Source organism: Elaeis guineensis, chromosome 1 (assembly GCF_000442705.2).
Source record: "Elaeis guineensis isolate ETL-2024a chromosome 1, EG11, whole genome shotgun sequence".
In the NCBI taxonomy this organism is placed as follows: Eukaryota; Viridiplantae; Streptophyta; class Magnoliopsida; order Arecales; family Arecaceae; genus Elaeis; species Elaeis guineensis.
The window spans coordinates 1499739-1513248 of NC_025993.2; the positions used below are offsets into that span (position 1 = coordinate 1499739).

General features: G+C 40.0%; 1 protein-coding gene and 1 long non-coding RNA gene across 5 annotated transcripts in view; one reads left to right on the forward strand and one right to left on the reverse strand.

Moving 5' to 3' along the window:
* Positions 1-1091, reverse strand: part of LOC105035441 (uncharacterized) — a 49764-nt gene extending 48673 nt beyond the window's left edge. For 2 of the 3 annotated variants that reach the window (XM_073251068.1, XM_073251051.1), the window contains exon 1: positions 928-1087. In XM_073251068.1, the coding sequence (XP_073107169.1) occupies positions 928-1072 (145 nt within the window). In that variant the 5' untranslated portion in view covers positions 1073-1087. Of the gene's footprint in view, positions 1-927 lie in introns of all 3 variants that reach the window. The other variant, XM_073251023.1, reaches the window with a different exon arrangement.
* Positions 1092-8576: 7485 nt separating this feature from the next.
* On the forward strand, positions 8577-12870 carry LOC105035436 (uncharacterized). 2 transcript variants are annotated; one of them, XR_002164009.2, is made up of 3 exons: positions 8577-8895; positions 8967-9209; positions 12518-12870. It is a non-coding gene; the product is annotated as an uncharacterized lncRNA (long non-coding RNA). The 2 variants fall into 2 exon arrangements; XR_002164008.2 differs by having other exon boundaries at positions 8578-8864.
* Positions 12871-13510: the final 640 nt, after the last annotated feature.

Below are 13510 nucleotides of genomic sequence, written 5' to 3' on the forward strand. Positions count from 1 at the left end.
TGACAAATAGCAATACTGAAATCAAAGGTAATAATGCTTTGTCATAGTTCGATGAACCAAGTAGATGCCTCTACATATATTTGCCAAAGATAACATAATCCCACTATCTAATAAGATTGTTAACATATGTAGTTTACGCCTTATTGAGCAACGCTAATAATGGAATTTTCTTGTCGATATGTGAAAAATGGAACAACCCAAAGTTCAAAATTTTCTCTACTCCTAATTCATTCATATAACCATTGTCATACTATGAAAAAAATCAAAGCAATCCAATCGACCAACCAAAACAAATATGAGGACCTGCACCAAACGAGGATAGATAGTAAACATTCAGCATCAAAGTTCCTAAGCTAAAGTGCAACAAAGAAGAATATGGGCCTTTTGAATTCCTTCAGACTATAACATAGTTTTGTTGTTTATAAGTTGAAGCCCGTAACCAGTCGAAATGCTAAAGCACCAGTTTCAAATAAATTGATTCGACAAGTTTACCGTTACTATGAAATCAAAGAAGGTTTTAAGACTGAAAGGAGAAGATTTGGTGGATTCAACTGAAAAAATAGACTAAACAATAGGCCGTCTCCGATAGACATCCACCAATATGGTGTTCAACTGGTGGAACCATAAGCGGATGTATTTTGGTAAATTTGATTTGACTTGGGAAACGTCCCCAGAACCCAATATACTCCATAGTTGTTTGATACATCGGGATCCGATAAGTGAATCGCTCACTAGGAAGAGATCGACGGAAATAATTACTATTACTTTTTTTTATTATTATTTTTCAGAGATCCGGCCATGCCCTCTCGTTAACAGACGTTAAGCTTTATCATCAACAAAATGTAACCCCTCGCTGTCAACAGAGGATAAGCACTGTTTAACGGTGCATTTTACTTAACAAGACAAGAGAGAGAGAGGCGATGTTACCTGAAAGCCTGTCGAATCTCTGCCCGCAGCCGGTGGTCGCAATTCGACTGCCGTCGCCACACGATGACCTCCTTTCTTGGCCTGGGCTGGAGAGTGGAGAGAGGAGAAGGGAGAGAAGACAAGTATCGAATCGAACACCCCCCATCCATCCGGCTTGGATTAAATTAAAAGCCCGGATGCCCCGATCCCACGGCAGCTTGGGCGAGAGTGCGGTCGAGGAAGGTGGCGCGGGCTGGGCTGGGCTCGGCGACTATGATACAATGAGGTGGGTACATCTTTGGGATGGTAAAATCGATTCGATTAGATGGATATGCATCCTATCCAAATCTGATCACATTCAAAAAATAAAATTTGATCGAATTTAAATTCAAATTTAAATAAAATTCAAAAAATATAGCACGGGTATGGATAGGATATGGATAGTGCTGTTTTCTATCCAAACCCAAACTCGACTCAAACCTACAGATATGGGTAATATCCAAACCCATATCTGAATATATATATTTATAATTCTATTTTGATTGATAATATGTATAAAATTATTTTAATTATTTATATATTTTATGTTGAATTGTAATTCTATTTCTATGTTTGATTTCTATAAATTCGGACTTATAAATTATGTTCTATGTTGAATTGGTAATTTTGTTTTGATTGATAATATGCATAAAATTATTTTGATTGTTTATTTTTTTGGATATGAGATAGGCATGGGGTGGATATGGGTTGGATATAGAAAATGGGTTATCCGTGGGTATATCCGAACCTATTGGGTATGGAGATGGGTATCTCTTTTCTTATTTGATCGAGTATCGGGTAGGATTTGAATATAGGATATTAAGTTCAGATTTGAGAATGGATAGTACAATATTCGATCCAAATCCTACCCATTGCCATCCCTAGTATACCCCCTTTTATTCTCTTTTGTTTGGGTAAGTGGGTCGCAGCGAAAATGGAATCTCAGGCTCCTGGATAAAGTTTTCGGTGAACGAGCCCTTATCATAAATAGGCAGTCGAACTAGGGACAAGAATTAATCTCCAATTTTAGATATTTAGATAGAAAAATTTTTTATACACCGCAGGTGGTGTAAAAATTTGACGTGGAGCGCACCGCTTTATATGATTAGTCCACATAGCCACCGCTTTCCAATACGCATTTAATATTTATATTTTTATTTTTTCGTTTAAAAATTTTGAATGACGAAAATATTTCTACTCTTTGAAAAAAATTATGATATCTTGTGGCATATTATGACTTTCTATATACAGGATGTCATAATATGATTCAGAAAATTATGACATTCTATAGTATATTATGATATCCTACGTCAAATTATAATTTTCTGCATCCAGGATGTCATAATATAGTCTAAAATATCATAATATGCTACAGAATGTTATAGTATAGAAGAGATATTTTTGTCCAGATATTTTTCAACGCATATTTAATGCCTACAATTTTATTTTTTCGTTTGAAAATTTTGAATGATAAAAATATTTCTATTTTTTGAAAAAAATTATGACATCTTAGGTATATTATGATATCTTGTGTCAAATTTATGACTTTCTGTATGCAGGATGTCATAATTTGGACATAATGTCATAATTTTTTTCAAAAAATAGGAATATTTTTGTCATTCAAAATTTTTAAATAAAAAAGCAAAACTACAGGCATTAAGTGTGCATTGGGAAACAATGGTTACGTGGACTAATCACATAAAACAGTACGCTCTATGTCAGATTTTCTATACGGCCCGTGGTGCACAAAGAATTTTCTATTTAGATAAGGTTGCATTTTAACTAAGATCCTAAATTATCGCTGGACAAAAAGTGAACAATGAGCAAAACCCTAGAAACCTATAGAAACCCTAGAGATAATGCCACTTGCAGGAAGGATCTCATCGGCAACTGAGCAGAAGCCAGCAAACCTAGCATTCAAAGTAACCAGGTTAGGCTAGAAGCAACCATGGTATAATAGGTTGGAGGGGATTGGGAGGCCAACTCTTGTGCTGAAGTGATAGTTGGGACTAAGGTCGTGCAGGATTCGCAGTGTCAACCCTTGTGGGAAGCTCACAAAAACAAGAATGTTGAGAGGGCAGCTCTAGTGACAAACTTTGCTCGATGGAGAGTGGCATATAGTAGAAATTATGCCCCACACCATGCTCATTGTTCCAGCAGTGCACCATAGGAACAAATCAACGAATTGAGATGAGATGTGTAGAATAACAATTCAATATGAGAATATGATAAATAGAACCTACAAAAACTGAGGCCTATGATTGGCATGGCCCACCACCAATGTGGTATGCATGGTGCAAAGTGTAATTTCTCAAGATATAGGATAGCGATGGAGTTAGAAATCCTCCTGGTCTTTTTTTATTTTAAATCAATTTGGTCTACCCAAAAAAAAATCATGCTATAACAGCTAATAACAGATTGAGTAAGAGACGTCATGATCGAATGGTTAATTGGGCATATAATACTTGTTTGATGACATGAAACTGGGCAAGAGCGTTGTCCATTGCAATGGCCAGCGGAGGAGGTGAGATAAAAACTGGGGGCCCAAAAGCCACAGATCAAAACCTTTCGCACTCTTTTTTTTTCTGTTAAGACAGATCATTCAAGCAAATCCTGTGTGAATACATCCAAAAAATCAGAAAGATAAATATCCTAAATTTCTTTGGGAAAGATCCTAAAGAAGTCCATAGAAGATCTCTGGAGTGTTTAGCAACATAGATCGACGCTCAGTCCGCCACAGAATTCGCCTTCCTATAGATGTGTCTGACTATAAAAGCAGTGCATCCGACGAGAAGGATAGAGGTATCCTGTAGGAGGGGGTGATGGGCCTTCTCCCGTGAGGCCCTCAATGCAAGACACGACCACAGCTGAGTCACTTTCAATAGCAATATAATCTGCTCCCAACACCCTCCGAGCATAAACAACTCCTACCTAGGCTGCTCGGAGCTCTACCTCAAGCACCGGTGGCTTGGCCAAGCACTGGCCCCAGCCGCCAGTAGGCTAGAATCAGCTCCTTAGATAACAAAGCCTGCGCTACCCCTGTACCCCTGACGGTCCCATCAAAGTTGACCTTCAAGAATCTTGGAGGTCAGGGCTCCCAAACAATAAACACTCGTCGGGTTGTTGCATGAGTAGGGTGGGAGTCCTAGGTCTCCTTGAGCCTAGAGGTTATGTCAATCAACTCACTGGAAAGGATCAGGGCTCTCTCAAGGGTAATCCTCATTGGGCACCTTCTAGACTCAAAGACAGTAGTATTCTTGGCAAGCCATATATGCTGGGTGATGCAGGCTGTCTGAATAGCAACCTCCCTAGACGAGTCATCCCCAGCCCTCCATCTCAAAAACTCAAGAAATGCCACAATGGAGACATCCGCCTGGACAAAGAGATGATGCAAACCCGCTAAGAACCACACCCATCTCACAACTGGGCAAAGAAAAGCGTGTGCTCCATTTTTCTCCTCTTCCACCCCACAAATGGAGCAGGTGGCCTGAATGTCCATGCCTCTCTCCCTAAGAGTGGCCCTAGGCGGAAGCCTTCCTAAGAGACCTTCTAGAGGAAAAGACACACTCTTGGATGAGTGCCCAGCCTCCAAATCCATCCACCATTCATCTGTAACTGATCTGACCATAGTTGAGATTCTCACACTGTGGTGTCCGAGCTTTTGTAAACGGAAACAGCTAAGGACATCACTCTCCTCCCAAATACTCTCCAAAGAAATGATGCACTATCACAGATCCCATTCTGTACCATTTGGGTGGAAAAGATCGCTAATCCTCATCGAGTCGGTCACCTTAAGATTGATGAAGGTCACCACTGAACCAGAGGGGTGTTAGCAATCTAGGAGTCATAGAGAACACTAACAGATCCGCCATCTCCAATCACCCATCTCGTCTATGGAATGACATTCGGGGCTTGTGCACAGATTTTCTTCCACATAGGAGAAGCCCTCCGACTGACCTGGATCTCGCCACTCGTATGTCAAGAGCCATATCGAGACCTCATCAATCTGCTCCACATAGATTTCGGGTATAGGAGGAATCTAGCAACGTGCCGGACAATCAAGACCTCCTGCTTAGTGACCAAGAACTGGATCCCTAAACCACCGACCCTCTGAGGCTGGCACACCACCTCCCAGGAAATAAGGTGCACACCCCTACCTCCACCAGGCTGTGAGCCCATAGAAGCCTTCGGAGCTGTTGCTCAATCCTCATCATAGTGGTCTTAGGGAGAATGATATTTGAGACAAGATAAATAGCATGGAACTGAGAACAAACCTGACCAGGATAATCCTATCCATCATAGATAAGATACGAGCTGCCAACCCTCTAGCTGCTCCTATATGGTGCACTCCGTATCCTTAGTCTTAGATCTCCGTAATCTACGACCAAAGATGGGCACACCTAGGTACTATAGAATCCTAGTATGCTTAGCAACCTTCAGTCTCTCCATGATAGATCCGCTCAGCTGCATCGGTGTCCTCAGATTAAAATAGACTGCTAACTTGATAAAGTTCACCTTCAATCCCGATGCTCGACAGTAGTCTTTCAAGATCGCTCTGAATCCAGTGGCACTCTAGATGCTAGCCCGACCTAGCAGCAAACAGTCATCTGCAAAGAGGAGATGTTAGATCGACTGGTTCCCTAGAGTAGGTGTGTAGGGGGCTATCACCGACTCCAGGGCAGCAGCACGAAGAGCTCTCGAGAGGACATCAGTGCAAATAATGAAAAGGTAGGGGATAAAGGACAACTTTGTCTCAGCCTCATTGTGGAGCAAAAGTACTCTGAGGGTGAGCCATTGATCAGGATGGTGAATGTAGGATAGGAAACACATGCCATGATCCAACTATCCAATGGGAATGAAATCCAAAGTGAAGCAGAGCCTCCTCAAGAAATCACCGACTTATCCTATTATAACTCTCTCATGCGAGCTTGATCACCATGAGAGGTCGGCAGGGAGGGGCCTGTTGAGATCATACATGAACTCCTGTGCAATAAGGATATTGTCAGAGATGTTGCGACCCCCAATGAACATCCTCTACTCCGGATAAATCAGATGAGAAAGAACTGACTTCATCCTGCAGACTATTAACTTGGTGTAGAGCTTGTACATAGTCATGCAAAGGCTAATCGATCGAAAGCACCCTGACTCAGCAGCATCTCGTCTTTCGGGTGAGGACAATGAACATCCCTACCACTATCCTAGTATCTGACCAATAGAGAAGAACTCCTGAACCACCACCATAACCTCAGATCGAAGGATGGGCCAGTATCGTCTGAAGAATAAGAGAGAAATCCATTAGGTCCAGGAGCCTTATCTTCCACTATCGACCAGAGCGTCGATCGAACCTCCTCCATCATTACACCAATGAGATTGATGTTCTCTTGCTCTGTAACCACCCTCTTCGGGGAAGAGTACTGCATCGTGGACTCCCGCCAAGAGATGAAGTCCATCGGGATCTGAAGAAGCTCACAATCTCCTGTCTAATGAATCCTCATCTAGTAGCCACTACCCTCCAGCATCTCTGTTCATCCAGATCTGATTCGTATGTCTCGAATGATGGTGACCTGATGAAAAAATCTCATGTTCTAGTCTCCTTCCTTAATCCAATGCACCCTGACTTTTGGCGCCAGAAAACCTCCTGTTCTCTCAAGAGAGAATGATGCTCGGACAGTAGACCATGGAGGCTAGCCAAATCCATATCCACAAGCCCACCCTCATGGTCTTCATGCTCTGAAGCTCGACAATCGCAGCCTCAACAGTGTCAAGCCTTCTAAAGAGATCCCCGACCTCCTCTCTGTTCCACCTCAAAAGCCTCCTTCTCGTCCACTCTAGTCATTGGAGATCCTATACCTGGCATCCCCATGGACCGGCACACGCCAGACCTCCCTGATAATATCCCAAATTTGAGGATAGAAAAATCAAAACTTTTCAAACCGAAATGGGCTCTGATAGGTACTGGGATGTTAGTGACAAAAAGAATCGGACAGTGGTCGGAAGCAATCCTCAAAGGTGATAGACCATATGCATAGGATGGCTCTGAATCCACTACCTGTCATAAAAATCTATTAATCCTTTTCTAGACCCTTGCTCCACCCCGATGGTTGTTGCACCAAATGAACTTCGAGCCAACAAATCCAAGATCCACCAATCTATTAGCTTGGATGAAGTCCCTGAACTCCCTGGACTCAACATCATCAACATAAGCTCTACCCTCTCTCTTCTCGTGAGGTCTTATAATATAATTGAAATCCCCACCTACTACAGTTGGGATCCCTTTGTCGATCAATGTCGACACCTCGCGCCATAACATATGTCGCACAAGATAATCGTGCTAGCATATATACTAGACAAGAGCCAAGTAGCACCATTCACTTCTGTTATAATAATAATAGCTTATTGAGCACATTGGTGCATGACATCCAGAAATCACACCATTTCTCCAAACCACAATAATTCCTCTATAGAGATCCGAGACTTGATAGTATAAAACCCCCAACTAGTAGGAAAGTGCCGTCGGATACGCACTAAGCTCTAATCAGACAATCTCGTTTCCATCAAAAACATAGATTGGGTCACTCTGCTGCATCAATCTCCTAAACTGGAGTGGAAGGCCGGTTTCCCCGCCCCTCTCACATTCCATAGCAACACCTTCGTGAGGAATTAGATTTGAGATTGGAGAGGCCTTTACCCAGGTCACCCTTCTCACTACCAGACAGATCACCTTCCATGGATTTTAGATGGCACTCTTTAGCCTTTAGCGCCTGCCTCATGCAGTCCACGACCTCCTTATAGGCCAGACCCTGTCCACCTGAGATTGAGCCTCGCAATCCCCAACAACACTCCCGCCCCTCTCCATGGCGCATACAAATGGAGTACTTTAAGATTTGTGTAAATAGATGAATGATAGGTGACAGAATACTTTAAGATGTGTGCAAGTGGATGAATCATAGAGAATAGAGCATTTTAAGATCACGTGAAAGTGATGATTAGATCTCTTTGAATCAAGGGTATTTTGATTTTTTTCTCAATGTATCGGATCCAAATATAAGGGTGGCAATCGGGTTGGGTTGGATGGAGATCGGATAAAAAATTTATCAATTCAAATATGACTTATTTATTAAATACATCAAAAATTTAGATCTAAACTCAGCTTAGTTATTAAATATAAATTCGACTCGACCTACATAATCTATTTATCAAACAGTCAAGTCAGATTAGATGAGTTAACTAGGTTAAAAATTTTTTAAAAGATTAAATGGATCTGATGTATTAAACATATTGCATAGGTCAAATAGGATAGAAACATATTAAGTAGATTTTAAAAAAATAAATATATCTTAAATGGGTTAAATGAATTGGATTATGATCAAGTTAAATGGATCAAAGATTTAAATTTGAATCTAAATCATTTAATAAGCAGATCTAGATGGATTGTTCTCAAATCTATTTATATCAAATGTAAACCTACTTAAAGTTGAGGATTAGATTGATGGGTCGGATGATAAATTGCCACTCCAATCCACATGGACGGATGGGCCAAATTACAACCAAAATGAAAGTTTGGTGGTTAATTGTAACTGGCCCAAAGTAGAAGGGTTTCGTTATAATTTCCCAACGTTCCACCTCGATTCTCCTACTCCACTGGGTCCCTTTAGGGCTTTAGGTTTCCCCGTTCGACTCCTCTACCCCTCTCCTCTCCGATCTCTCCGCGACGCCCTTCTCGTGTGTCTGTCCTCGTCTTCCGAAGTCTCCCGGCGGCGACGGCGGCGAAGGAGGAGAGAAGACACCGGCCCGGACGCCTGCCCAGATCGCCCGTCCTGGTGCACCAGCGTCGGATCGCCGGAGCCACTCCGTACCTCGATACGCGGCCGAGGGCATCCGACTTCCTTGCCGCCGGCCGGCCCCCTTCCGCTTCCGCTGTCTGACTCACTACTCTTTTTTTTTTTTTTGGTAAAGTTTTTTTTTTTTTTTTTTTTTTGGGTGTGGGGGAAGGTCTGACTCATCACTCTCTGATCCTACAGTCTGCATTTCTCTCTCCTACTGCGGCGGCTGACGGAGCGAGCCATACAGGGGCAAGACAGAGAGGGGAGAGAGAGGAACGACCTCGACTTGTCGGATGGCGTTGAGGCGGGCGCTGGGGTGGTCGGATGGCGAGCTGATGCGGTCGGACGCGAAACCCTGCTCCCGGCTAATGCACCAAACCGCCGGCATCTTCAGCGTCGGCGGCGCCCTGAGTTTCTGGATCCTCTGTCGCCTCCACTATGGTCCCTTCTTTCTCTTCTTTTTTTAATTTATTTTTTAAAGTTTTGCTTGTTATCTGTTTGCACACATAGTCCGATTTTTGAATGTAAGTGTTTGTCTTTTATCTCTTCATGATTTCTTCTTCATCCTTTGAAGAATGGATTTTTCATGTTATGTGCTTGTCTACGGATAGGTATTAGACTTTAATATCGACCCATTGACAGACTAATGTGGGAATTCGAGGTAAAGGTGAAGATTTCGGGGATCTAGCGTTGGAATTTGGAAACTGCTTCCCAAATTTCTCTTCACTGAGTGAATTAACGATTTTATTGAGTGAGTTCGTCGACATTATCATTGAAAGTCATTATCTTTATCATTTAGATGCTATAGACAGTGTTAGTCGTGTCTCCCTTGTAAACCAAAAGAAGGATTTCTGATGGAAAGCGCTGCTGTGCCCTTATTATCTGGATGACCAGAACCAGCTCTGATAAAAGACTTCTTAAGAATAAGCGTCACGATGGGTATCATTTTGATTTTCCAGTGTTGGTTTTGATTTTTCTGTCAGGTACGGAAAACACCTGTTAATTTTTTGGAGTGCTATTTCTCTTGTTGTCGATGATCTTCTGGAGATAATGCTGTGGCTGAAAACATAAAAGGGTATATATTTGTCACAAGTCTCCTAGTGGAGGAAAATTTCGTTATTGGTGGATTTGCCAATCATTGTGACATCTTGGTATCTTTTGGAAGATAATGATTCCCAGTGGTTTAGAAGGTTGACAATTCCATGGCCGTTTGTTATGACCATAAGCAATCTATGTTTGAGTGAAGGTGGATTTGCCGATCATTGTTTGAGTGAAGTTTATGCAAAGGTGCAAGAGCCTGAGAAGCATCTATGTAAATTCTAAACTAGGATGTGGTATTATGAGATGATAAAAATATAGCTATTTTCTCTGTGTTTTTATGAAAAACCGTGATACATGTTAACAGATATGATAAGCTGATTAATGGTGCATTTAATGTTGAAATATGACTACTTATAAAATAGTTGTTACTTCCAACAAAGTCTGGTTTCTGAGTTTGACGAAGTGTGGTTGTTAGACTATTGTTGAAGATGGTTTCTGACTTGAAGTCTGGGTTTGGTTTTTTATGCTTAAAATGCATCTTAGATTTGGTTTTCCCTGAACTCTTTTTACTATTGATTTTGAAATTAGATGCCCTCCGTAGAATAATTGAAAGGTTGAGAAAATAAAAGTTTCATAATGGGCACCAAATCTGAAGAGGAATTAGAGTAAATAATTAAATCACAAAAGATGTTGTGCTTCGAGGTTTAACAACTAGCAGCAAACCACTTGTGCAACCATTAGTTGATTAGTGGGGAATGAGAAGGGTACAAGAAGTACCAACCAAACTTAGAGGGATGAAAGGAGAACCACAAAAACCTCACATCACTTTTCAAAACCAAAAAGAAGGTCTAGAACAAAAACAGAAATATCATATCAAAGATGATGCTTTTTCTGGTAAGTTTATTAAAGATAACACCTAGAAAGACAAATTATCTAACTCATCATAAAGATGCACACTGAAGCTAAGCAGAACTAAACATTTGAGCATCATCATTTTTTCTATGGAAGAGTAGAAAAGCAAAGAATATCCACTCAAGAACATAACAAGATCACTAGTACTTGCACTATCTCAATTAGGACATCCATGTAAAAAGAAGCTACCTTGAATTGGATATCCTAATGGTTTACCTTGGAAAAGGAAAAGGTTCATTGATTCAGCACAACTCCCTCACATCACACAACCTTGTCCTCCGGATCATTTATGAAGACCCTAGAATGTAATTCGTCAAATTCCTCAATTCAAACCATCTTTACACTGTAATTCCAAATTACAAGTATTAAAAACAAAATTAAACAATAAGAAAACCAAGAGATGGATAGATTGACATGCAACTTTTTATAGCGTTTCCATTTCTCAATTACTTCAGTCTAGTTTTGATTGTGATCTCTTCCCACCAGCATCACATATCCTACAAATGACCATGCAGCTTCGTGAATAAAGTAATTCAGTTCCCATACAACTTGCCTAAAGAGATTAGGACTTCTGAGTGATGCTGCTTCTGTGCTCATTGCAGTTGGAAATTTTGATCTCTGATACTACTTTCATGTGACATTGATTTCATGTTTACTGCTCTGATGGTTTAAGCATTAGTCCGTTTGAGATCCTAATTAAGACCAACCAAATTATTTCTGTTGGCACTATGATCATTCTTGTATTGTTAAAGATGTATAGTTTTTCACTTGTCTTTAATCTTTTCATTAATTCCTTCACAAGAATCTAGCTCCAACAGCTTGCCTCCTTGGTATTAAAATAATAAAATCTTAGAAAAGAAGGTTGTTTCTAATTTGATTCCCCCCCCCACCACAAAATAATAATAATAATAATAATAATAATAATAATAATAATAATAATAGCAATAGCAATAGCAATAGCAATACAATAACAATAATAAACTTCCCTTGTAATGACAAATTTTGCTTGCAGAATAAATCCTAGGACGGGACCATAATGTACATCATCCTGGTTAATATTACATCATCAATTATTGGCTCTCTTTTGTCGTAATGCCTTAGATTTGGTTATCATTATCAGATACCCTTGTTAAATGAACCAACTTGTCATTGCATGGTATTCCAGAGGTTTTTATATTGTTTAGGTTGTTAAAATTTTGGATAAATGAAAAAAAGAAAAGAAAAGAAAAAGACTGTTGAACTTAGGTGGTCTTCCAGCTGTAAAATGGAAAAAATGATGAAGTTGTTTACCTAATGTAAGTAATGTGCTAAAATAAATCAACTTGAACCCAAAGAGCAACCGGGGTTTACAATGAACGATATCCTTTTCCAAATCTGGCTAATTGTAACTTGCTTCAAATGATTGAACTGATATGGTTTATTTTCAATCCTACTTCTTTTTGGATATTCTTTTGTGAAAATTATCAGAATTCAGAGAACCCATTCAGTGTGAGCTGATATGCATGGATTCCAGCTTACCGAACTCTCAGGTATTAATATTGTTTTTTGTTTTGGGACAAAATTTTGTAAAGGCTTTTTATGTGATTGAAGGCTTGCCAAAGAGGGTATAAAATTCTAAAGCATGTTTTTGTTTTATAAGTTAATTTTGTTATAGTTAATAATTGCAAACTAAGCTTTGGTGTCGCCCATTTAACTTGAAATGTTCACATATGTATGGCCCTTCTTGTCCTTATTTGACAGGAGTTTGAACTTGAACGGTTAAGCCTCAGTTAATCATGGTTATCATTCTATTGCAGGCCCAAGAATAACAATTCCGAGAAGTCTCAGGTGGGCTTCATGTGGAGCAATATCAGCAAGCTCAACGTCGGCCCTGCTGGTCTGCTTCTTTAGTCCAGAGTGTGAACCTCAAAACATAGCTGCTTATGACAAACCCAAATGAGATTGTTCTTTGCTTTCATAACTGCAATGCTTTTTATATTCGATTCAGCATCGTACTGTCAAAACACTTGAGAAATTCTCATCAAAAATTTCTCATCAAAAGCTGCTAGTTGGATTGTATCTTGTGCTTTGGCAGAAATTACTCTTGGAAGAATTATTTCTCAACAAGTTGTTGGGAGATCATGGCCAAATGAACTTGTATATTGTTCTATGAAGCTGTTTTTCTGTGTGTTTAGTGGCAAGGCCGGTAAGAAAACCTTCATGGTCTTCTTAATATAAGTTTTTTTTTCTTGTAACATATATCAAAAGGCAGTTTCTACTTTGCTTGGAAGTGCTACATAGTGATGTCTTATCATCCACAAGGTTGTTGCGTTTTGTGATAACCAAGATGATGCTTGTTGTTAGGTGATCGTACCAATTTGATGGTTGTATAATTTTGAAATGTTCTTATGAAGACCAACATTTTTGACAGTTATGCTCCAAACGATCATTTCCTTGTTATTTGATCCAGCAGATCCTTAAAAATGTTGAGCTGGGATATAATTGTATCTGTTTCAGCCTAAGAAATCTGGTACAAAGTTCTCAAAGCGATCAAATGGATCTTTTGATAAAATGGTTATGAAGTACTTGGTCAATTGGCATATGAAAAATGTAGTACAATGTTCAACCAGTTATAGTGGGACTGATACCACTCTAAAATTAAAGAAAATGTCAGATAAGTTTTATTTTTGGGTGGAAGGCAAATACATAACCCAAGGAATAGGCAACCCTCTGATCAGCAGATGGCTAGATCTGTAAAAGGCTGAAAGAACTGATTCCTCCACTTAAAATGAGAGAGCCTGGGTGCCTTC